This window comes from Cheilinus undulatus, linkage group 2 (genome assembly GCF_018320785.1).
Source record: "Cheilinus undulatus linkage group 2, ASM1832078v1, whole genome shotgun sequence".
NCBI classification, from domain to species: Eukaryota; Metazoa; Chordata; class Actinopteri; order Labriformes; family Labridae; genus Cheilinus; species Cheilinus undulatus.
Genome location: NC_054866.1, coordinates 10,531,225 through 10,557,560, shown reverse-complemented (window position 1 = coordinate 10,557,560; position 26,336 = coordinate 10,531,225). Strand labels below are relative to the sequence as shown.

The 26,336-nt window shown below is 40.1% G+C and overlaps 1 protein-coding gene across 3 annotated transcripts in view; it reads left to right on the top strand.

The window, feature by feature from the left end:
- The window catches only part of numbl (NUMB like endocytic adaptor protein), a 115,625-nt gene that overhangs the window by 62,920 nt on the left and 26,369 nt on the right, over positions 1 to 26,336 (top strand). For all 3 annotated transcript variants that reach the window (XM_041811986.1, XM_041811978.1, XM_041811971.1), the window contains exons 2-3: positions 15,115 to 15,265; positions 23,894 to 23,968. In XM_041811986.1, coding sequence (XP_041667920.1) covers positions 15,140 to 15,265; positions 23,894 to 23,968 — 201 coding nt within the window. In that variant the 5' untranslated portion in view covers positions 15,115 to 15,139. The remainder of the gene's footprint in view (positions 1 to 15,114; positions 15,266 to 23,893; positions 23,969 to 26,336) is intronic.

The following is a 26,336-nucleotide window of genomic DNA, read 5'->3' as shown; positions in this document are numbered from 1 at the left end:
CTGGACCAGAGAGGATTTAGCGCAACACAGGAACTTCTTTTTCTGGTCCAGAGCCAGTCCCTTGGATATGGAAGGAAAGAACTGGTGCTAGATTAAGCACTGGCTCTGAACCAGCCCTGGAACTGGCTGGAGGAAAAGGAGTTAATGATAGCTGGGATCAGCTCCAGCCCCCCCTGCAACCACAGGACGAGCAGTATGGATAATGGATGGTGGCAGCTGATAGAGAACCACTGGCAGCAAAGATTTAGTCCAAACCTTGAGTCCAAGCAAGCTGTTCTATATGATTGGGAATTAAGTCAGCGAAATTGGAACTTGATTTAAAAATGGTTCACTTGATGCACTGATGCATTTCTTCCTAATTCAAAGTGTGCAGCTCCAGTTGTGAGAAATGTTAGCGATGTTTGCAAGCTTTCTGCTGAGTCAAATGAACCGTGAAATGATTTCGCAGTGCCATTTCCTCACACAAATATAAATAAATAAGTTTCTGAACAATCTACTTTTTGCTGATGTTGCAAGAAAAATGCGAGTATCTTCACCTTTTTATGTAACATTGCACAGCACAGGAAACACTGGAAGCTCTTAATGTTAGTTGACTATAAATATTCAGTCTGCAGTGTGGATAATAATTGAGTAAATACAAGCATTATGGATTTTATTCAGCATTTTGTGCTGCAAAAGCATATAGCACAAGCAATGTGTAAAAGCTACCATGGAATATGTGCTCCTGAATTTCAATTATAGTGATATATATGACTCACAGACCCCTATTTAAAGGGTATGGCTGGTTTCTATGTGTGTGAGTGTGTTAGAGAGAGAGAGAGAAGGTGACAGGAAGAGTGATGGAGAGAGAGATTGACAGAGACAATAGTCACAGTGGGTGCCAGGCTGATGGTTTATGGCTCTGCTTCAGCTGCCACTGTACATCAGTCTGTACATGCTCAGCACACTCCTAATCTCAACAAAAACAGGACCATTACTGATGTATCACAGCTGTGTTTGCCTCCTCACTTACAGAAAGTATACTTTACAAACCACCTACACACTGAAGCTGTATACAGCTCTGTATGTGCTGCTGCTGGAGACGCTTTATGTTTGCTCAGTGTAGCTGCTGCACCCGAGGGCGTTTATGTTGCATAGTTGCCTCAGATGAGGCTGAGCAAACTGTATATATATATGCCTTTATTTCTGTGGTTATTGTCCTTCTTTTATTGAAAAACTGCTTATAGATGGGATTGAAGGATGTGTGTTTTGTCCAGCTGTTAATTTGATATAGAAATATTTGAACTTATGAGCTATCTGGAATGCGTAACACCCAGATTGTTATCTATTTTACACATGTGATGATAGTTTCACTTTCATCTTTGCATATTCATTGAAGCTGTGTCCCAATTCAGGGCAAGCACCCTTCACATGACCCAGCCTTTCCAGCCTGCATAGACTGCTCAGGCTAAAATGAAATAGCGTGGTCTTACAGAGGATTTCCTGTTCCGGTCTCCATCTCTTCCTGTCTCTCACCTTGTCATTCATTACTAAGAACTGTTTCTGTCCCCTAGCATCCTGGATTGCTGCACTAGAACAAGCTAACGTAGTGAATGTCACATAATTTAGCCCATTTTAAGGACATTTTTAAGTGTCAAACCCTCCTTTTTAAATAATTGTATCAGTAGCCATTCAATTTAATTTATATGCACTTCTTGTAGCTGCAGTGTCCACTTGTTTATTTGAACTTGCACACAATGAATCATGGGATATGATGGACCATGTTAATCTAGATGTTTTTGCATGTCTCCCCACAGGCTTCGGCTTGAATTAGACACTAGGGCTGTCACGATATCAGATTTTCACTTCACAATTATCATGGGCAAAAAATGTCATGATAACGATATTTTCACAATATCAATAAAAATTTAAATAATAATGGGACAATCAATCAAATTTATCTTTAACTTTATTTATGTTGTGTTCTCTCTTTTGGCAGATGAATTACACTCAAAATACTGTCTAAGGAGGTACTGAGACAATATGAAAACAGTAACTGTACAACTGCATATAAAAGTGCAATTACACTCAATAGCTAGTTAAAAGGTAACCAGATGAACTGATAAACAGAAAATCCACAAGGTGCAACATCTGCTATAACTACAATATTAACTGAAACAAAATCATTTGTGGATAGCAGTGGACACAGCATCTGTGTGCAGTTCAAGAATGACAACAACTAATTGGAATAATCCAATGTCTACGGAACAACCCCTGGCATATGTTTCTTTTTCTGTAGCACTGGATTATTTACATGATATTATCATAGGCACATTTTTAACATGGTATTAAAATAAAATTTTTAATACCACCATTATCGTCAACACCAGTATACTGTGACAGCCCTAGTTCACACACGACAGCAGCATTAGCCTGTAGAGTTCAGGTTAGCACTGGAGTTGTGCATTTCCACTACCTCATTTTGTCTTGTTGCTCTGATTGGCCCATAATGAATTTGACAGACAGAACATTCCTCCAATCACCGCCTGAGAATGTTTTTGAAAAGCCCTTCCCAAACACTTTGTATGAGAGCTTTCCAAGATGAACGTGAACATGTCCATGCAATGGATTTATATAACTGTCTAATTGTCTTGTCAGGTAAGGATCATGAGGGACGTACGAGACTGATATTTGGATGACTTTTGCAAATTAAAAGCAAAGTGCATTTATCAACCTGATGTAAGGGAGCCTTCAAAATGGGACAGTTTTCCAGTGTACCACTTAGGGGCAATAGGTCTTAAGATATGCCCTTGAAAGGATGCAGCCCCTGAATTGAGACACATCTGCAGTGTTTTCTGCAAACAGTCTAGTTCAGTTTGGGTCAGTACAGTACATAATTATTTGGGTTCCCACTGTCCTACAGTCATCCTTTTTTGCCTTCTGTTGTGGTACCAAGTGTACCAGCATGATCCTAAAAAGTGGAGCTAGACTCACTGCAGTCAGTTGACTGGTCAACATAAACTTCACTTCCCTTGCTTCAGCTTTAATAATGAACAAATGCATGAAGTGTCATTGTTTTATCCTGAGTTGAACAGTTTTTTCCCCCTCTTTTGTCATAAACATGCTTTTAAAGACCACTATATTAGTAAATTAATCTTGTGGGGTGGCAGATAGATTGAAATGATTATTCATTTCAAGACAAAAAGTTACAAACCAGTAGCGCTGTGTAGTTGGTGATTAAGTCGATGCTGGCTCCCGTTTTTCTTTTTCCATTTTATCATTTTTTGATTGGTATCAAACCCCCAAAATGGTACCAAACCAAGAGCAATTTTGAAACTTAATACAGATGTCATTACCAAGGTTAGTCAAATGATCCGGATCCCTGAAGAGAGATGGAATTCCCATTTCAAGGTTTGACTGACATTGTCCATGTAAACATGAACAAGATCAAGGTAAACTATACTAAAGCACGGATTTTCCCTGGCGGTTATTTACCTATTTGGCCAAATGTGCATTTAAATTAAATTTAAAGAAGAGAAAAATGCTAAGAAGACAGTCAAATCTCAGGGTAATTGTGTCCTTGGATATTTAATGTGAGGCTGGTTTACTGAGAAGAGTGCTGCTAACTTTAGCAGCTAGCTCTGGCTAGCTCTTTACAGTGTCTTTCAGTGTTTAATGTGGCTACTTCCCACTTTGGTTGAGTAGTTACACATGAGTATAACCCTCAAAAGCCTACAGACAACTTCATTTCCTTTTTCTAGTACAAAACACTGCCATAGCTACTGAGCTGTTCCCGTGATATGCTAACCGCTAAGCTTCTCATGCTTACGTCTGGTGAAGTGCTGGGGAAAGCTCTCACATAGGCAGCAGCCTGGAACTGAAGCTACTGATGGTAGGAGACTTCAGTACAGTTTTAAAAAGTATTTCAGGCCTGTATTTATTAAAAGCTCTTATTTTAAATGACTCACAAATCTTAAGTGGCTAATTTGATATCCGCTTTTAGCCTAGCTTTGCACGCCTCTAAAATTCATCAACTGAGATGAAAGAAAAGGGAATCCACTGTTCACAAATTTAAGAAAACTTTCCATTTAGAACTTTCTATCTAAATGTATTTTGTTGTAAAAAACAACTTTAAAATGTTGACAGAATCTATATCAGCCGTTGTTCTGTAAAGTTAGCTCCTGAATAGTTAACTAACAGCTCATCTGAGTGATTTTAAACCATTGATTTTTCAGAGAATGTAGCAATTTCTGTCTGTTTACATGCTTATACCATGCTAAGCTAGGCTAATAGCCTCACTAACTGGGTATAAACAGGAGTGGTTTTGGTGAATTTTATTACAAGGTTGTGGTTTTTCTGTGGCTTTGCTGCTAAAAGACCTTATAAACTGCTCTCACTACCCATACAACACATTCACACAGCCTCAGTAAGTCCTGCAGTGAACAAAGGCATCCTGTCCTGGGTCAGGCTCCCGTCACAACATAAGTGCCCTGGTTTATCTGCGCTGAATGGCACTCCTTTATTTTTTAATCACACTCCTAAACAAACTCAGACCACCTGTCACTGGTAGTGTGTGAATAGGGGACAGACAGACAGATTTTGGGATAAAAGTAAGAGTCGGTGTCTATCCGGGCCGCTCTGTGTCGGTTAAAGTCTGCAGGGTGCAGAAAGTGGGTCACTTTCCTGTGTTTGTGTGTCAGCATAATGCTCTTGTGTCTGATGTGGTTTGATTTTAATTTATTATCAGAACTGCTGACTGGCAGAGAAATGAGTCACCACTGAAGTGATATTTGAAAGCTGGTTGTAAAATGAAGAAAGAGTGCTGTTCAAAGTGTGTTAATTTGAGCACACATGCTTTTTTTGTAATTGTAGTGAGGCAGAAAGAGACGGTATATTCCAGATGATCTCTGACAGAGTAAAAGAGGCTGAAAATGTGATGACAAAGTCAATTACACAAACTTTTATCTCTCTTTTTTGACTGGGGCTGAGTCAAGCTGACTAAATATTGGTGTTACATGTGTTTATTTCCATCTTTATGTTTGTGGAAGTGATGGGGCACATACTGAAAAAAACAAGGGGGTGAGTAATTTTGAGGTCAGCACTGTCTGTTTAGAGGCTTTTATCATCAGATACCGTTTTAGTTTGGCTTTTAGGGCAATTTAAAGACTCTTTCTTTTTGTTTTTTCTGTTTTTGTAGTGTCATCCAGTTATGAAATCAGATATCCATCTCTCAGCAGAGGCAGTGTCACTGTGGATAAGATCAATGAGGGAGAGGTGTTGTTAAATCCTTTAGAGGTTATCTGACTTTTTTCTGGTATAAAGCTGAGTTTCTCTCCTTCACATGGAGCTCCACTTCTCTGCAAGCATGAGTACACCCACTCTAGTTTTACAAGCCTCGGTAGCTTAAAATGGGCTGATATGACTGGTTATGACTTCCCTATAAACACATCTTTACATTTTTCAAGAGAAAATATATTTTAGGTGTCAAACAGTAGAAGCAAGAAAAGTCTGTTACCTTCCAGTCATAGGGGGTCAAATGAACAAGTGGGTTGGCTGAGGCCCATCAGACCCACCCAGTAACACCAGACCAGGTCTAGAAAAATGTTAATGTGTTTAGATGTACTGAGTTTAAGTTATAATTGTCCTGTAAGAGATGACGAGGGAGTGTTGCTTGGCACTAGGGCTGTTTTAGCTCAGATTCAAGTATGTCCTCTTGTTCCTACGTCCTCAACTGGTGGGTCAGGCCCAAAATGCGTCGTAGAGCCATTGTTGGTGGGTCGTGGATGTGTGCAAGGGACAAAAAATATATGGCAAATTGAATTTTAATTGAAATGTCTCCATCATGTGCTGCATCTCAAGTTCAAACTGCTCCATTTTTCTTTGAAAACTGAAGCTATGACGTTAGGGCCTCTGAAAAATAGAAAAAATAAAGAGGGTCTGTTAAAAAAAGTAGTAAATTATGAGACATCAAACAACTAAGAATTTCTTGTTTTAAAATTAAACTAAATGAATTTCTGAGAAAATGGAAGTTTTTGAGTTGCAAAAGTAATCAATTTTGATTTAAAACTCAAAGCCTTGAATTTAGGAGAAACCAAACTAAGTCCAGATGATAATGATAATGTGATAATTATGGGCTAAAATCACAAGCCAGGATTTATTGCTCAGCCCCAGTAAAAACTTTAATTTGATGAGGCTCTCAACAAGGAACATGGCTTCATCTGGTAAAATTTTTACTCACGCAATTGTCTCTTTAGACTTAATGATCTCAAAGATTCTACATTTTGGTTCTTATGAACATATTTTGTTTTAAAACTGAAATTCATTTATTTATTTTCTTAAAAATGAAAAGATCACATTTATTCATTTATTTATTCCTTGATCTATTTATTTGTTGTTTATTCATTCATTCATTCATTCATTCATTTTTTAAATTCATTCATTCATTCATTTTTTCATTTATTTATTTATTCATTTATCTATTTGTTATTCTTAGTGACCCTTACATGATCATAAGAAACACTTGGCTGTGATTGAAGAACATGAAGACATTCGGGTCCTGGTTCTTCTATACAGTGGTGGATTTGGGTCCTGGTTCTTCTATACAGTGATGGATTTGGGTCCTGGTTCTTCTATACAGTGGTGGATTTGGGTCCTGGTTCTTCTATACAGTGATGGATTTGGGTCCTGGTTCTTCTATACAGTGGTGGGTTTGGGTTCCGGTTTTTCTATACAGTGATGGATTTGGGTCCTGGTTCTTCTATACAGTGATAGATTTGGGTCCTGGTTCTTCTATACAGTGGTGGATTTGGGTCTTGGTTCTTCTATACAGTGGTGGGTTTGGGTCCTGGTTTTTCTATACAATGGTGGATTTGGGTTCTGATTCTTCTATACAGTGATAGATTTGGGTCCTGGTTCTTCTATGCAGTGGTGGATTTGGGTCCTCGCTCTTCTATACAGTGGTGGATTTGGGTCCTGGTTCTTCTATACAGTGGTGGGTTTGGGTCCTGGTTTTTCTATACAGTGGTGGATTTGGGTCCTGATTCTTCTATGCAGTGGTGGATTTGGGTCCTGGCTCCTTTATACAGTGGTGGATTTGTTCCTGGTTTTTCTATACAGTGGTGGATTTGGGTCCTGGTTTTTCTATACAGTGGTGGAGTTGGGTTATGGTTTTTCCATACAGTGGTGGATTTGGGTTCTGGTTTTTCTATAAAGTGGTGGACTTGGGTTCCGGTTTTTCTATACAGTGGTGGACTTGGGTTCTGGTTTTTCTATACAATGGTGGATTTGGGTTCTGGTTTTTCTATACAGTGGTGGACTTGGGTTCTGGTTTTTCTATACAGTGGTGGACTTGGGTTCTGGTTTTTCTATACAATGGTGGATTTGGGTTCTGGTTTTTCTATACAGTGGTGGATTTGGGTTCTGGTTTTTCTATACAGTGGTGGACTTGGGTTCTGGTTTTTCTATACAGTGGTGGATTTGGGTCCTGGTTCTTCTATACAGTGGTGGATTTGGGTCCTGTTTTTTCTATACAGTGGTGGATTTGGGTCCTGATTCTTCTATGCAGTGGTGGATTTACGTCCTGATTCTTCACTATACAGTGGTGGACTTGGGTTCTGGTTTTTCTATACAATGGTGTATTTGGGTCCTGGTTTTTCTATACAGTGGTGGATTTGGGTCATCCAAATTCATAATCATGCCATTGTGCCTGCTCTACACCAGGAAAGATATATATATATATATATATATATATATATATATATATATATATATATATATAAGTGCTTACAGCTGGTGCAATATCCATTCTTTTACCACAAATTATACCGACCATATTGCATTTAACCACACTGAAATCTGCCCGTTTATTGTTTCAGTATGTTTGCAGGGATTAGGGCTCAACGATTTGAGGAAAATAATCTAATTGCATTTTTTTCCCCAGTTTTGCAATTGGGATTTAATATGCATTCATTTTCTATGTACCTTATCAAGCAAAATCAGAGATGTAAGCACTTCTAAATAGCCTACTCTATGTTTTGCTGTAATTTTATGTAACTATGATGTAAAATTTTACTATTTTGTCTTTTAATTTTGCTTTTTTAATCAATTGTAACTGTCTTTTTATGTAAATCTTTGCTTTTACCTTCTTTCATTTTCATTTTCTAAAAGCCTAACTAGGGACGAGAGATGGAATCTAGCAATAGCTATAATCTCTATATGTGAAACATCAGTTACTTTTACCTTGTTCGTAACAGACTGAAGTTGCATTGTCCCTATCAAATAAACTTTATAAATAAAAAATAGATATGTTTTTCTCAACAAACAAGCAATATACCATTCTATATGATAGTGAACACAGCATTTAGATTCAACTAAGGCTGAACAGTTCTGAGACAATATGTAAGCATTTGAAACTCAACCCCTCTAAAATGTTAGAATTAAATCCCTGGCTGTGATTGTTTTGCTTGCTGAGTGCATGAGTTTTCTATGTCTGACACCATAATAAAAGCTTTGTTCTATATCAAGCTGTAGATGCTTTTACACCCTCTTTAAATTGACTCTGAGTCATCCTCAGTGCTTCCCCCACTGCCAACAGTTCGTTTTGAAGCAAACAGAGGAGGAAACAGAGGGGTACATGGTGTCCATATAGAGTGGTCAGCTCAGTGATGACTAAGCCTACACAATCCCCCGATGACACACAAACACACGTACGCTCAGACACTCGCTCCACCCCTCTCCGTCCCCTCCTTGGTTCTCTGGAGCTTCGCGAACATATGGCTTACCGTAATGTGAGGTGGCAATGACTCACTGTGTGTTTTTTTACTCGTGTATTTGTGTGTATTTGGCAACAGAGCCCCTCCCTCCCTCCTCCTCGTCTGTCTCTATCCTTGTATGAGGTGTGTTTTGTGAGCATCTGTTGGAGGAGAAGTGTGAGGGTGGAGTGCAAACCACTTTGCCAGAATCTTTGGGCCGCTGTTGTACACAGAACATCTGGACCAGGAAGGAGCAAAGTATGTGTGTGAAAGAGAGAGAGAGAGCCAAAGAAATCAATCAGGCTGACTTCTGGCGAGCACAGAACATAGCTGGACACACAGGAGGTCACGCAGTCTGAACGCCGATTCAATGGAGGGGGAGACGACACACTCATGGAGTGACGTTACCCATAAACAGTTCATGACAATGTTTTAATGACAAACATCCCGACCTACACACAGTTTAAATCCATACTTAACAACATGGAGCAAATTTTCCCCACATTTTATGAGTCTGTATGCGTAGGTGAAGTTTTCCCTCTACATCCATCCCTGCTAAACCCATTCTCTCAAGCAGCCTCGCTGTTTTGCATCCCTTATTGCCTCCTCCTGACATGAAGAGCAAAGAAGAAGTAGTAGAGTACACATGGGACAGAGCATCGATGAAAAGAAGTCAGCTTGGGTGAAAGCACTTGAAAGGCGACATAACTACAAATGATGGTGAGTCGTCTCCATCTCCTCTGAAACAATACGTTCCAGATGGCTGCTAACTTGAACCCTGGATGGGATGGGGAACCGCTCTGTGGTTTTTGGCAGCGGGCCTCTTGTTTGTGTAGTCTATGCCGGAGTGTACGGACGAGTTTTGTGTGGGTTTATGACGAGAGCGGGACTCCATTTGTGCCATTGATTTATAGATTTATTTTGATGTTTTTCATCCTCGCTTGCCGGCCCGCCCACCCCGTCTGTCTGCCTCTTGTCATTTTCTCTTCTGCAGATGGTTCTTGTTGTGGGGTGAGGTCACAGTTATGCAAAGTCGTAACATGCTGCATGCTGGGTAATGTCTCCACCCTAATGTGCCTCTCTATTAAAGAATATTTTCTACTTGGTTTCTGTTAATTTCACGCTGTGCTGCTCAGCAGGAGAAAGGTTTTCAGCATCTCCTCAGTGAAGCCTGACTCAGGTTATAGTGTTAGGTCCTGCTGTCATAAGTCTATTGTCACACATGCACTCCTGATCATTCCTGGAAAATTTCAGCCTGCTCCTGAATGTTTCAGAGTTGCAAAGGGTGTGAAAGATGTGTCTCTGGAGGCAGGTTGCAGGCCAAAATGACTTACAATTGCAGTCAGTCTTTTGCATGAATCCTGTATCTGATTGGACATATTCACTGTATAATAAGTGGAAAACATGCTGGCAAGCAGAAAGGAGTACGAAGTGACCTCATTATGTTGATGGGAATCAAATGGTGACTGAATATAAGCATTACCACACCCCCTCCATCTCTCTAGTCATCACCCATGGGCAGAGAGATTATTTTTGGGTTTTGATGCTGGGGTTCTCAACCTTTTCAGCCCGTGACCCCAAAATAAAGGTGCCAAAGATCGGGAACCCCCACTGTACCTGAAGGTGGTTTAACACAGCCATACACATTTAAGAATGAGCTTTCTGGGGCCCAGCCAAACTGGGGGCCCACAGAGGTCAGCAAAACCATGGCCCATTGTAAAGTTAAGCTGTGATAGCCATATATTTTTTACCTGAATAAAAACTGCTCTTACCAAAGCAACAAATATCCTTTTTTTGTAAGTTGTGCTGTAGTATACAGCCATCTTTGAAATAGAAATCCCTTTTCTGAAAAGACATAAATAAAAATGGTTAAAAATGGCTAAATTGACAGAAAATGGGGTGAAATGGGATTTTAGAAGTCGCAGAAATGGATTTAAAGTGGCAAAAAATAGATCAAAGTGACATTTGGGTACAAAAATAGTAGCAAAAATTGGTTAAAGTGGCAAAATGGGTGGAAAAGGTAGTGAAATCAGATAAAGTGGGAAAACATGTTTAAACAGGCATAAATGGGTTAAAATAGCAGAAAAATAGGCAAAAGTGGAACAAATGGGTTAAACTGGGAAGAACTGGCATAACACATAGTGAAATGTGGTTAAATGGATGTAAAAAGTGGTGGGAAAGGGTTAATGGTAGTAATAAAGGGTCAACAGAGGCAAAAATAACCAGGAAGTAGCAAGAATTGGTTTAGAAGAGGCAAAAGGAAAAAAGTAGTGGAAAGGGTTTAAAATGTGGTTGAAATAGGCTGAAAAGTGAAAGAAAGGGACAGAAAACATGGTGGAATTGGGTTAACAGTGGCAAAGTGGGCTTAAAGGCAAAAAACTGTGTTAAAAGTGGTCAAAAAATGATGGAAACCAGTTGAAACAAAGCCAGATTAGTGTCAAGTTGCAAAAAGGGATGGAAAGAGGCAAATATGGGTGCAAATTGCACACAATTGATCAAAGGTGGCAAATAATGACAAAACTGGGCAGGAATAGTGAGACAAACACATCTTTTAACATTAGAACCCAGTAATAGTTTGACACACTTTCTATCCAAACTGAGGCAACTGTAAACCAGGGCGCTAGCACCAACGCTACTGATCCAACACATATAGCTTAATATCAAGGCCCAGGTCAAAAACTACCTAACCCTTCTTCTTGGCCCACCACTGCTTTCACTCTCTGGCATTTGTATACCTTCATGGAGGCATATAGCCACCTGGTGGTGGTGCTAGTTTAGTGATTTACCCTATAAAATAATCATTTGTCTGTTTGGTTTCTTCTGTTCATGATCATTCCTAAATAGTTATCATTAGTCCCAGCCCATGCCCTCAGTTCCCATCATTCATTCCTGTGTCACTCCCTTGTGGCTTTGAATTAGATGCCAGTCATATTCTCTCACTCCTCCTCTTCTACTGTCCCACCATATGAAGACAGTTACAGGACACTCTGTATTCCCTAATTTCCCTATCTCTCCCCCCACCCCGCCCGACATAACTCCCCCCTTGTGCTGTGTAATGCATCAGCTATCCTTTCCACCCTCCCATGTTCACACCTGCTGCAGCAGTACTGGTGCCAGCCAGGTGCCCGTCAGCTGGCACTCATCCTAGAAATGACTGGCACAGGCCTGGACTCGTTTGTGCGTGGAGCTGCAGAGGGGCTCGTGTGTTTGTGTTTGTGTGTGTCTGCACTTGGCAGGAAATGCATGCCACACATGCCAGAAATGAGCAAAGCCACTTGATCTGCAGCATTTGAATACTATGAATTACACACAGGCCAGAGAGTGTGTTTTGGACGTATTAAAGTGGCGACTCCCAGGCATTTCCAGCACAGCGGCGTTTGGCACTTATCACCAGGGACAGCAGTGATTATGAGAAGTGATGTGCCTGTGTGAATATATATTTGCTTGCAAACCCCGGCCTGCGCAGCAGAGCAAAGAGGAGACTGAAGCCATTCACTGCTCTTAGATGAACGTTTCAGTCTTTTAGTGTTAGAACGCTGCACTCAGACAAACCTGTTAGTGCAAGGATGGTGATTCATGGGACATCCAGATGGTAAGGAAATAATACTATTGTATTTTTTACTCATGAGATAAAGGGGAATGGCTAGGGACAGAGGGAAGTAGTTTTTATTCTACCGGTACTGTAGTTTGTTTTTATGCTGGTGATGCTGGTCTGGGGTGACTGTGGCTCGGCAGGTAGAGACGTTGTCTTAAGTTAAAGGTTGTGGGCTTGATCCCCAGCTCCTGCATCCATGTACGTATCCCTTGCTTGTTTAAATATCTCAAGGCAGCTTTGAGATCAAACCTTGCTCAAATGTCCACTCTGACTCAAGGATGATTTGATTTTTGGGGTGCAAGATGGTCAGCAGAGGCTGCACAGCAGCACAGGGCTTAGCACTGTTACCTGACAGCAAGAAGAATCCTGGTTCGCCTCCCGTTCAGGCCTTTCTGTGCTGAGTTTGCATTTTTGTGCATGCATGGGTTCTCTCCAGGTTCTCCCACCACCAAAGACATGCCCCTTAGGGTAATTGGTGACTCTGAAGTGGCCGTAGGTGTGAGTGTATCTGGTTGCTCGTCTGTTGGTCCAGTCCAGGGTGTACACCACCTCTCATCCAATAGTGGGGTAATAGGCTCCAGGACGGGATAGGCAATGTAGAAGATGGATGGAAGATGGTCAGTGGGCCTCACTGTCCGCCCCTTGGCTGGAACATTTTTATTTGGGTCTCACAATTTAATTGACGTGATGTTATTAGTGGCAGAAAATAGCTGAAAAAGTCAAATATCAATACCAGCAGACATCAACACTTCTGCAGATATTTACAGCTGGTATATTGGCCTTACCTAATGGCAGGAAATTCAAATGTCTGCCTTAAAAATCAGCAAAATGTACAACTGTGCCATTAGTTCTAGATGGTTTCTAGGGTGCTTGAGGGAACACTTGAGGGGGCTCACTGTGAGCCCTGAACACTCAGAATGAAGCCCCAAACATAAAACAACTACCAAACTGTTTACTTCCCCACTCCTGTCTAAGCTGCGCTTGACTCAGGCTCTCTTTGCACCGGAGACACTTTGTATTTTTTTATCATAAGAATTTTTTTATATATATATTAGTATTGGCTTAATTGAGTTTGGAAATAAAGGCCTAAGATATTGGCAAAATTCCAATATTGTGCATCCCTAATATTTTACAAATCATGCTACCAGAGAAGACACCACAGCCCTTCTTTAAAACCTTTTCCTCCACTGTCTTTCAATTGGATATCTCACAGAGGCAAACACTGTAAAATGTTGGATACAAATCTCGACGGTATATGAGCTGTAGTCTAATAAGGTGTTTTCCATCCTCCTGTGTGATGACTTTCCATTTTGTTGTTTTCTTTTGTCCAGCAAAGCCCACAATACGCAGTTTCCGTGCAGCTGTGTTGCTCTTTCAGTACCATCCGTTTGTACTGTATGGAGTTTGCACATCTGCTAGCTATGGTACAGAGGCTGAGCTCTCAGTCTGAGAGGCAGACTCACAGCCTGTATGCTGCATCTGCCTTTTTTCACCTGTCACTTGTTGTCTTTACTGAAGATATCACAAGATTATTTACCTAACAATATAAGACCTGATTTTTGCAAAAATTATGACCTATACAGGGAGAAAAGTGGCTAAAAAGTTGTAAAATGAATCAGCCAAATGTAGTACATGACGACTGAGGTGAGGTGTCTGCTTCAAGCACATGTGGTTATTAGAGAGTGTCTCGGCATCATACTGGTCTAAGTCACTACAGCAAAAAAAGGAAAAAATGCAACTTATACAGCAGATTTTACAGAGACTGTTAGGTGATAGTTGTCGTTATTTGGTAGAACCTTGCCTTATTTTCCCACCAGGACTGTGCTAAAGAAATTGAAGCTTGCTTATGTATCTCGTACCAGGCCAGGAGGCAAATATAAAGAGAAGCAAAAGAGGAAGGAAGAAGCTTGTTAGGATGCATTGAGCCCAGAAATAGTTGTCATATTTAAAACTTAAAAAAGGATCTTGAGAGTAATTGAATTCAGTCTTGTGTCAAAGACAGAGGATGCACACTGGGAGAGATGTTTTTACTGCTGGTCTTCTGTTGAGGGGGAATGTGACTGCTGAGGAATGAAAACAGTAATTATCGTTTTTAAGCAGGTCATGTTTTGATGGCTTCATGTTTCATTATGCTGGGAAATTAGCATCACTAAGCAGGCCAGCGGGCTGAATGGTCTAATTAAGCAGTGCAGAGATGGTTGTGTGTGTTCAGAGAGCTGCAGTGTATGTATGTGTGCAGCATTTTTCATGTTTCTTTTAAAGAAAGAAGCAAAAATGTTCATTGCATGACTGTAATTACTCACTTACAGAGGCCTTTTTGTATTTTTTTGAGTGATCTGCAGTCTTCAGGTGTAACTCAAGCTTTGTGTTCATTAACAGCCGATCTAAGTGATCTGTACAGCCTGTTGCTAAACAAGGAATCAATGGAGTATCATGGTGGGAAGTGTCAGTGATGCTAATATACTGACCAGCCTGTTAGGGATAATTACAGCATAATGAGCTTGAGCTAATCAATGAAATCCAACCCACTTCACTCATAAGCCTGTACGAAACACCCCAGCTTCAGCACAAAGCTCTGGAGTGGCATTTCTCTGCAATTTTGTTGTACATTGTTGCGTTTAATTAGAGATTAATGAGCCCATTTTGCTTCTCCCTTTTATCTAGTGTTAGTGGGAATCAGCGTGATGGGGCTGTCTTTTTCTGTTTTTAATCTGTGGTGCAATGTGCAGATCTAACATGATGCTTTTCAGATAGCTAAACTAAACTGATGTCCTTTTTCTGTGTCCACAGCACCAGGGAGCACGCGACCCCGGAGATGAACAAGCTTCGTCAGAGCCTGAGGAGGAAGAAAGGCACCTGCTTGCCGGAGGCCAACAGACCATATCAGTGGCAGGCTGACGAGGAGGCCGTACGGAAGGGCAAATGTAACTTTCCTGTTAGGGTGAGTATCCACAGAAGTTTGGCTATTTAATCTGTGTCAGGGGACATTTCCCTAAAATCTTGCATGCTTTTTTCATAATGTATTACAAAACAGTGGTAAACGTTCTTAAATCATGTAGATTTGTCAGTCAAAAAGGGGTTCTAAAATGACTTTACACAACAAAATAAAAACAAATGACAAGTGTTCCCTCTTGAGACAAGACCAAGACCATAAAAATCAATTTAAAAAGTCGTGACAAGGTTGAACAGTTAAAGAGCATTCTCTCTTTAATTTTAGTTTTCTTTTTAATCAATATGACAAATAAATATTCCCTCTTTCAAAGCACAACATGCAAAAATTTAAAATCTTAACAAATTTGTTGCATTAACTTCTTGTAAAAAATAAATCTTTGTATGTATTTAAAATTAACTGACAAATCCTGGATTATTTTAGATATCTGAAAATGAGGATTGCATCTAGATTTGTCAGGTGAATGAGGCCTAAAGTAAGTGTTCAGAGGGATTTCTGACTAGAAAAAGAAATGGACTGATGGTTGAGTTTTTGCAGGTGTAGCTATTTGTTGATTTATCAAGTGCTTCTCCTTATTATCATGTTAATGAAGTCAAAGAATAGCAGATCGGTGCTGATCTCGACCAGTCTTGAAGGAAAATCCTGAGTCCCAGCCAATCCATGACCAAAAGAAGACCAAGTAAAAGTGCTCTTAAGTCCAAGACAAGACCGGTCTCAAGACCAAGACCGTTCTTGAGTACTACCACGCTATAGAACCGTGTATGCACATAAGCACACACTGCATGCATATGTACACATATACTGCATATATACTGCACGGTTACCCATGATCCACTACTAGAGTTATTCAACCCAAGGGGTACATCAGCAACCCTGCAAAGCAGATGGATTCGCCCTTTTCTGTGTTTCTTACTGGTAAATCCATCTTGCAAAACAGGTTGGTCCCAGTCAGAAAGTGACAGGACCAATCAGCGTCGAGGAGCAGTACTTTTGGGTGCGGCAGAGTTGTGACATAAGCAAGCAGCGACAAGAGGCCGATTTGGATTATGGCAGAGGACATTAGCGGGGATGCTGCTAAAGTATAAGTCATGTACTGGCATGTCTACAGCCGCCATGGTTCATGTTATGTAGTTCTCTATGGAGTTTACCCGTTGGTAGCAGTGCATCTTGGTTTGGGGCTACAACGTCACGTGCTTTATTGCTCTGATATGCCCATAAAGATGTGACATCCAATCACCCTCCGTGTCTTTTTTCAAAGGCTCTGCCCCTTCCCAAATGCTGTCCATGAGAGGTTTTCCAGATGGTTGTGTAAAACAAATACATCTGGCGTGTCAGGTTAGTGCATCAGTGGTCAAATCACAGTTTTTATGCCTTAGTGATGGTGATTACCAGGACCATTTCTGTTTGATTATCCATCCATCTGGACCGTTCTTGTGGACCCAATATCAAGAATGCTTAAGAGGGTTTTCTTCTAATTTTGCCAAACAAATCCAGAGTGTTAATAACTCAGTGTTAAGCCTTTCTAAGTTTTATTAACTCCCAAACTGAAATTTTAACTCCATCATTCTGAATTGAATGGCCTTCAGTGTTGGAGTTATATGACAATTTTGATCCATTCATTGTTAAAGTCTTTGCACACTAAGTCCACTATTTTCAGATACATTTTTCAGGTCCATTATCCACATTTAAACCTTGCCCACTGAGTCCAGTGGGTTTTATTGGCATTCATTGGGAATGCTGGTCTCCAGGCATTTTGGGATGCTGCCATCGGATCTGTTTGAGATTGTGGAAGTTGTGGAACAGTTTACCCTTGCCTTGCAGCGTAATCCTTCAATCCGCTTACTGCAAGGCTGAGATCAACTACAGACTTGAACTTGGGCATGAGGTGATGGGTTTGCTGGGCAAGGCAGTGTGGTGCTCCCAGAATCTGGGCTTGCGGAACAGAGTCAGTCTCTTGGTCCATTGTCCTCCCAGTCTTCCAATACGCTTGTGAGGCCTGGATGCTGACTGATGGCCAGAGGTCAGGTATCAGAGGAAAGACCATGTGTCTAATGCTGATGTGCTCAGGAGAGCTGGGAAGGGTCAGCTGCTGGGTACAGGAGTAACAGCTGTGCTTCTAGGGGCAGCTGGCATGCTCTCCTAAGTCTGATCCAGCTCACTGCATACTGGCTGCCCATGACCCGGTAGGCTGGACCACACATCGGGGGCAGCCTTGTGCGTTGTGAAGGGGTCAGCTGGAGTATACCCGGAAAGTTGAGACATGGGTCTAGGACAGGCCTGGACAATGGTCATCGGGAGAGCAGAGCAGTACAGAGCCAAGGATGATGCAGCAAAGTGCTGAACCAGAATGTGCTCCCACCCCTGACCTGACCTGACATTTTATTATTTTAAGTCTCAGAAGTAACAAAAAACAGCCGCAAGTTTTAACTCATGTCACCTTTTTATCATTTATTTTGTCTGATGTCTATAATTGGTGTCACGGTTTAACTGGTGTTGGATCAGCTAGTGACCCTCTATGCTGCTTGCTTCCTGATTATTTTTACATTAGATTTTACATTTATTTAATGAAAGAAATGTCAGTGGCTCATTAATTGTATTTTGTGACCCCACAAACACTTTCAGAGTGTTAATGCATCTGAAGCAGGGCATTTGCATTGAAATTCACTGTTTATGAAACAAAAGTATGACAAATTAAAGGTAAATATGTAAGTCTCATGTTATGGTTGCAAAACAGTTTTTGTGGGCCCAAGAAGATTTTCTGGTCTCAAATTGGGGCGTGGCATACTGAAGTTTGGGACAGGCTGCTGTAGAAAATCATGTGATCGAAGTTTGCCCACTGCCATTTTAAATCAGGGAAGTTTTCCCATCATGCCCTTGGTCAAAGAGTTTAGATGTGTATTAGATATGTTTGGATGTTTCCTGTTGTGCAGTAATCACTGCTGGGATTCCTTTGTTCATGTTTCTGTTGGCATGTTGTTTTTGATGTTAGACATCTTTGCACCATGATTGAAGTTATTTACTGAATTAGTCACCTTTTTTTTTATTAAAGGTCTTTATGAAAGTGAGGTATCTTTCTGCCTCATTCTTATGGGCTCTTAACTCTGCTTTGTTAACTACATTCTTCAATATATGGTTAAGGAACCATAAAAGCTGCTGTAAAATACATCAGCTATTAATACTGTAGACACTTCAAACTAGCACCTCCAGTGAGAAGGATGTAATGTGATGAATTTTCAACCCTGGAAAAGTGTTACATGAGAATTAAATTATTACCATAGATTTTGGCCTAGAGGTGTTTTAAGAGAAGAGTAAATTATCATTGCTTCTTAGAGTAATATTAACCCTCTTGAGAGTTTATTATAACCTGACATGTCAGATAGACTGTGTCGTATACTGTATCTGCTGCATGGATATATACATCACATTCATTGGGGGACACCGCCAATACAAAGTGTTAGGGAAGGGCATGATTATTTTGAAAAATTCTCAGGAGGTGATTGGATGAACGTTCTATCTTTCTGAGCATCACAGTGCTCATGTTAAGTCTATCTGGGATGTTATGTTTATGGCCCGACCAATTTTTGGGGGCTGTTGCTAAAAAAAAATAAATAAAGGCACAAGGGGCTCAAAATAAATCTTAAAAAAAATGTGCATGAAATATTTTTGATTAATAAATAGATAAGTAAATAACTTCTTCTAGTCCCTTGAATAAAGTTCAAATATGTGTTGCAAAGATATAAAGTGAAGGCAATACATTTTACTATTAACAAATACTTGTCAAAGAAATAACCATCATAAACAAAATGCTGTGCAAAAATGCATTTTCCTCCGAGAAATAGATATGTTGTTATTGGTGTGCATTACATTGCGCAGATATGTCTAGTGAGTGTATTTACCAACGAAGACTTTATTACTATGTTCAGGTAACAGGTAAGTATATGAACAGTGTCATGAAAGTCACTGGTAAAATGAAATGTGCCTCTGATGTTCTCTAAATCAGTGGTTCTGGTCTAACCTCAGGACCCACCAATATCTTTGATGACAAATCGCGACCCAAATTTCCAAAAATTTTTAACAATGCACCTTTAGTAAAAACAAATGGTTCACTTAAGATCTAAGATGGAACAGAATTTATGACATTAACCAGAGGCAGGGCAAACCTGACATGTTTTACACCCCTCTTTCCCCATGATAACATGTAAATTTTAGCCAAGTTTCCAGAGATCTTGAGAAATTACTTCATTAACTCACTTTTGGCCCCTGACCCACCAGTTGAGAACCACTGCTCTAAATGTGCATTCCCCTTTTTGTCTCCTCTATCTTGTTGAGCTGTAAAGTCATTATGACTCAAACTATGACAAGAAACCCCCTACCCCATCCCTGCTGGTCTGAACTCTCTCTAATTCGCTCGGGTCTTATTTGGCAGCATGCAGCCGCCTGAGTGAGCATAATGTTACCAAGAGATAAATCTGCATCATTACGTTTATTGTGTATGTTGTATCTTGTGTCATTGCTGACTCTGCTAAAGTTAATAGTTAGCTCATGTTAAACTTGGTTATTCTTTAGCTTGCTATCATAAGAAGACGAGCATGACCGACACAACGAGGCACATCATGATTCGTCATTTCATGGACAAGTGGGTAGAAATGATACATGGAACTTGTGGAGCTACTAATTTCACAAACTAGTTATAAACTTACCATTCAGGACAACTGCTGATGCTCAGCCAAGCTGCTCTGAGCTCTAGTCCCTCTGCTGTATGGAGGTAAATATGGAGTGTGTAGTATGAAAAGAGTCAGAGTGCCCTCTACTGGATAGATAATAGGACACATGACTGTTAAGTAAAGCAAAGACTAATCCTTTGCTCTTTATTAGCAACAAAGTAAAGTGTTTACATCGGCATCTATCGGCAACCTTTTGAGCGATTACCAATTATTTTTAATAGGCTTTAATCGACCGATTAAATCAGCCAGCTGATTTATAAGTTGGGCTCTAGTTCTATAATCGTGGCTAATAATCAGAACTGCAAAAGCAGCACAGACTGTATGATGTTGTGGCTGATGGGCACAGCACAAAGGAGTGACTTATCCCTCCTCCTACCAGCCTCAAGGCATTTTTTTAATAATTCAAGGGTAGATGTACCTCATCTGAAACTCTGGGGTTTAATTATTCTCTAATATTTTACACAGAGACAGTAAGTGGCTGTGGTTTTGTAGCTGGGAGTGAATCCTTCCCTCTGTTTCCAGTCCATATAAATATGAAAGTGTTCTGCATTCACTCGCAAAAACAAAAAATCTGCTGTATTTTTTAAATTAATGTGCTACTTACCCTGTTTACTCAGAAAACAGCACTGTTTTATAAATTATTTCATCTTAACTATCATTGTGAACTCAGTCAAAACAGAGCATGACTGCAGCACGCTCCATATAAATGTAGGTTTGAAATGTACATTTAAGCTGTTGAAAGAACTCATAGCAGGTTGGCTTAAGATAAATTTTACCCTAATAAGAACCATTTAGATTTTACTCTCTGAACCCTGAGATGAATGGCTGATGTATAATAAATGCAATTAAGAGGCATCAATAACAGCCACATTCACAGACAGCCAGCATCAGACTGGGGGTCTGTCTGTCCCTCAGAGCTGTCGTTATATGCTGAGCTGCTGCAGAGACAATGGAGCCTGGGGAGGGAGGACTGATGTGGAGGTGGCATTATAGATTAAGGACTCCACAGGAAATGACAGGGTGAGGGATGAAAGCACACAGAGGGGACGGAGAGACACTATGAGATATGAAATGAGAGCTATAGACGTGGAGAAAAACAGACAGAAAGGCTGAGGACTGAATGGAGGAAGCATCGCTAAAAGAAGAATACAAAGCTAATGGAAAATGTTTCTGATGGTAAAGCTCCACAGAGCTTGTGATGTGAAGGCCAGTGAAGTGGAGCTCAGAGCTTTAAAGCATTTAATAAAATATCATTCTCTTTATTGAAAGTTTTTTTCTTTCCGTTGTTTTCCCCTGTTAGTTTTTTCTTCTTAACATCTGCCTTTGGTGGTTTTCAGTCTAAATGTATTTAGAAGATATGCAATATTGATGCCTCTTTAAGAGATGCAGATCTGTGCAAAAGAAGAGAAAAAATGTCTGAAAAAAGAGACTTTTTAGAGGAATAAAGTTTTTATTGAAAGCAAAGTTTAACACGTTGAGTTGACTGGCATTAAGACTACATTTGCTCCTAACAGATAAAAGATTATCTATTTGTTTTCTCCTGGATGCATGTCCACATTTATCAACCTGGGTTTCTTAATGTATTACAGTAATGTCATGTTTACTGTGTGTATAATTCCTTTATTCAAGGATATATCACAAAGAAAACATGAAAAAAATATGAAGGATTTCTGACCTGGCATTTGTAGCGACTGTAACTTTCTAGAAGACCATTTTCTCCTCCACCTCTTTCGTTGGCAAAGCTCATATCACAAATCCCACGCCTTCTTGATTTAGATTGGCCAGTAAGAAGCAAGTGACAATGCTGCTCCAAAAGCTGATCTTTTTTCAAATGATCGCATTGTAGAGCAAAAACGCCTGACTCTAAGGGCGTTTTTATGCTCAGGAAGCTAAGCACTGAAACCACTGGACTGCACTAGTTCTATATGCAAAATGTGCACATGTGCAAAAACAAGGGGCTGTGGACACAGACCCTGAGTTGTTTGGTGTCTGTCAGCTAGAGTGAGTGAAAAGCAATACATGGAGGCAGTGGTAACAGGAACCCACACTTAACCAAGTTCAGTCAGGAACGCTCGTCTTACATTTCACCATTTTACTGATAAATGGATATATAGTTTTACTTGGTGGAGAAGGCTCTGCTCAAAAAGATGCTCCCTGGGTTAGTCAAGCATCATGCTTTGACTTTCCTGGGAGCTAATGCACTGAAAAAAGTACAACAATGCTGTTGTTGGATTGATGTCATTTTTTGTTTTAAAACAGCCTAAAATTATTGATTTGTTCATTAAATCTAAATCTTCTAAATTATCTTAATGGTTGAACCTATAATTTTTTATTTAAACTGGCAGCTGGAAACCGAATTAAATTCTGTCATTAGATCAATGTATTTTTGTTGCATTAAGGCTGCTGTGCGCATGCGCGTTTGTAACAACATCCTGTCTCACAATCTAAAATAATTAGGTTTGCTAAACCTTTAAACATAGTTTCTATGAACTTAAAAAATGTACATTTACCTAATTTAAAATAATTTAATTGATTCAATTCAGAATGTTTCGTGTGATTAATTACTTCAATTTTTTTAAAGTTCAACCAATGTTTTACTTTTTTCATTGTGGATAGAAACCCCTGTATGGGGACTTGGGTGACTTTCTGGGGTCTTTAAGGATTAAATCCACACAAGTAACAGCGATATCCAGTGTCTTTTTATCCATTTTTAATCAATTTTTGATTTTCCACAAATTCACGTTTTTTTTCCACAATACATTGTGATAACCAATGGTAGGCTGTCATACTTTATCAAACTACGTATGTCTTTTCTCTCAGATCATGGTAGAGACGGCCTGAATAGCTCATAAATGACGCTCAAGGACACAATAGTCATGATTAGCTGTCGGCCTGCTGATCCCAATTATCGCCTCCCAGCACCCACAGCCAATCACAGCTCTTTCTCTCAACACAGCAGTGTATTTAATATGACTTAATTCTCACACATCCTTGCTTGCATTAATGTTGATGCACCACTCTGCTGGCAAAGCTTCACCTCCTCCACCCCAGCCTCCTCCTTTATAGCATAAAGCTTGTTACACCCTCATATTTAGATTCATGCTACTATGGATGGATGACTTTTTAACTAATTTTATTGTTTTCAGTACGCATTGTCATTAATGTTCCCATCCTTATGGGGGTTTCTAGCCATGTACTTCGTGGAAAGTCAGTCTTGCTGCTTGACTAACCCAGGTAGCATCTTTTGAGCATATATAAATATATGAATTTTTTTTTGACATTTTGTCAGAGAATTATTATTTTTTCACTTTATGTTTAGTTGTACTCAGAGATCCAATATTGTATCATAGACCAATATTGCTGCTTAAGGTCTTCTTCTTGTGCAATTCTTCTCGACTGTTTAACAACATATTTCAGCTTTTGTTCCGTGAACTAAACTAAACCAGGTCATTTCTATTGTTGATAAAGCTTCTCTATTAAAGCTGCTACGCTTGTTCACATTTGGTTTCCTCCAGGTTATTCAGGTCTGGGAACAATGTCCCTTTATGTTGCAGCTTTTCAAAGACGTTTCCTTCTCTTTCTTTGCCACTTCACTTCTGACTTGAGGAGAACTACAGGGGGCTTTAATTGTGTCCCTGTGGGCTCCCGTACACCAAACAGGAGAGCACTAGAGAGGTGACAAATAAATGTTTCCAGCTGGCCTCTCTCTCCTCTGTTCTTTCTTATCAGCAGAAACATACATTTGTAAATCCAGTATTTGTGCTTCTATAGATGTTTATCCGTTGTACAAATATACGTACTTTATAGCATGAAGATTAGATGTGGAATAAAACATGAACACAGGGTAAAAATGAAGTATTTAATTATTAATAGTTTGCCTCTCTTCTCTGTGCAGTACCTGGGCTTGGTGGAGGTGGAGGAGTCGAGGGGGATGCACGTCTGTGAGGAGGCGGTCAACAAACTCAAAGTTGTAAGTATACACACTAACACTCACACACATCCTCTCTGCTGCAGTGCTGGAGCTTCATTTGTTGTATAGAGGCTGCATAAACATGGATCCCAGGGGTCCACACACTTTACTGGGGCTCATTACAGAACCAGTAACACTGGGCCTGTACACCCAGTATCGACCTAGGGAGCATACACACCTACACTCTCACACATATTCAATACTGTTTGCAGGCTGTCTTGTTATTTTCTTCCCTGACTACTTTTTAGAGGTCGAGAAAAAAGTCGATTCAGTGCTCTATTTTGTATGGCAGTGTTTTCTATAAGCACAAATGTCAGGAATTGATGTTTCACTAAATTATCAAGGTTATATTGCAAATGTGAAGAACTTTTTTTTTTACTGGAATTGTGAAAAATAACTGTTGGCTAGATGCTGCTGAGACTTTTCGGGTGAGCTCAGCAGTGAAACTGTAACCTAAATTTATGGTTAAAAGGTGTGATTGGGGTGTCTTCAAGAGTGACTCCATGTGCAAGCTGCAATGAGGAAAATACCAAGTGCATTGGCATTCAGTGTAGTCAATCTTCAACAAGTTTCTGCTATAAAAATGACAAAGTGAGTTAAACAGCACTCTTCTGGGAGTTTGATTTGTCGTTTAAATAATAATAAATCACTGTGAATTGCAAAGAATTACAGCAGTACTCTGCAAATTGCAAAATACTGAAAATCACAATTGCATTTTATTGTAATTTGATTAAAGTTTTATGATAAATGTCAACTGCCTTGATAGATTTACATTTTCCCCCACCGTTCTCTCCCTCGCCATCCTCCCTTGCAGTTTTTATTCCACATCTGTCTCTCCTGCTCCCACAGAAAATGAGATCTGGGCTAACACATATAAACACACATTGACACACAAACACTCACTAGTTTGCCCCCTAGCTGGACTAGGACAGGGGAGCGTGTGAACAGAGTGACACAGACCGGACAGTCAGATGGCCACACAGTCAGTGTAAAGAAAACAGGAGACTCTGTCATTGTTAAGACTTGTGTGAAGCTCTCATTTATTTTTGTGAAGTATGCAAGAATGAAAGTAACCAACAAAAGCATCACTTTCAGTCTGTTTACAAGCACAGCAAAGTCAAGCTGCTGTTAGAGTTTGATAAGGTAGTTTCAAAAGACTGTTGACCTTGTCCAACTCTACAAGCACAGGGAGAATAACTTTATTGAGAGAAGTGTGTCCTTCTCCACTGTGGTAAGTGGTGATACATCCCTTTTCAGTTAATTAGAACCTTTTTCTTGTTATCCTTGTGTGTCATACCAAATAGTCAAAAAACGAGTTAGTAAGGGATAAACTGGTTGATGTCACGCTGAAGAAGTGCTAGGCAACTAACTGAGATTTAATTTTTGGCTATAATAGTAACTCTAGCTTCATTAATGAGCTGTTTCTAAAGTAAAGTGAGATATTAAAGGGATATTTAAGGATTTTTGAAATTGGGTTGAATGAGGTACTTGGCTATAGTAGTGGCGTTAGCCTCCAGTGATTTCTGTGAAAGTTTCTGCTGTGGTTATTACGAGCTCAGAGAGATCTGCGGCATAATGGCTGTAGATTGGAGCGTTATATCTGCGCTTAACAAGTTTTACAAAAAAATGGGCCAAGAAAATATGTTGGCTTGCCTGCACGCTGTGTCGAAAATGTACAAAGCTCTTAATTTCTCCCAAAAAACCCTCCTACAATAACCTTGCAGAGCAGATGGACACGCCTGTTTCTGTGTTTCTCACTAGCGAATCCATTTTGCAAAACTCTTGTCTGAACCGTTTGGGCCCGGTTAGAAAGTGACAGGACCAATCAAAGATGAGGGGCAGTACTTTCGGGAGTCGTGACGTAAGCAAGCAGCAACAAGAGGCCAGGGTAGATATGGTGGAAGACATTAGCATGCTGCAAAAGGGCCAGTTTTATCAGAACTTGACAATTCTTCATTAAAAGAATAACAAAGAACAGCATTGAGTTGTTTTCTTTACAAAAGTGACAAAAGTCGTGTACTGACATGTGTACAGTCGCCATGGTTCGCGTTATGTAGATCTTTATGGAGTTTACGCCTTAGGTAGGGGCGCAGGCACAGCTTGGTAGTGGCTACGTCACATGTTTTGTTGCTCTGATTGGCCCGTAAAGATGTGACAGACAGAACATTCATCCAGTCACCCTCCACTGATATCCTCTGATCAACTGTGTGGGTCTGCAGGCTTCTACAGGGATAATAACACCACACTAAGCTAAAACAAAGACTACATGAGTGATTTTGACTCTAGTGATGATGATGTGCCGTTTACTGTGGATACGAGAGGATATTTGTGTGAACCAGACTACACAATAGACGAACTTATACAGATG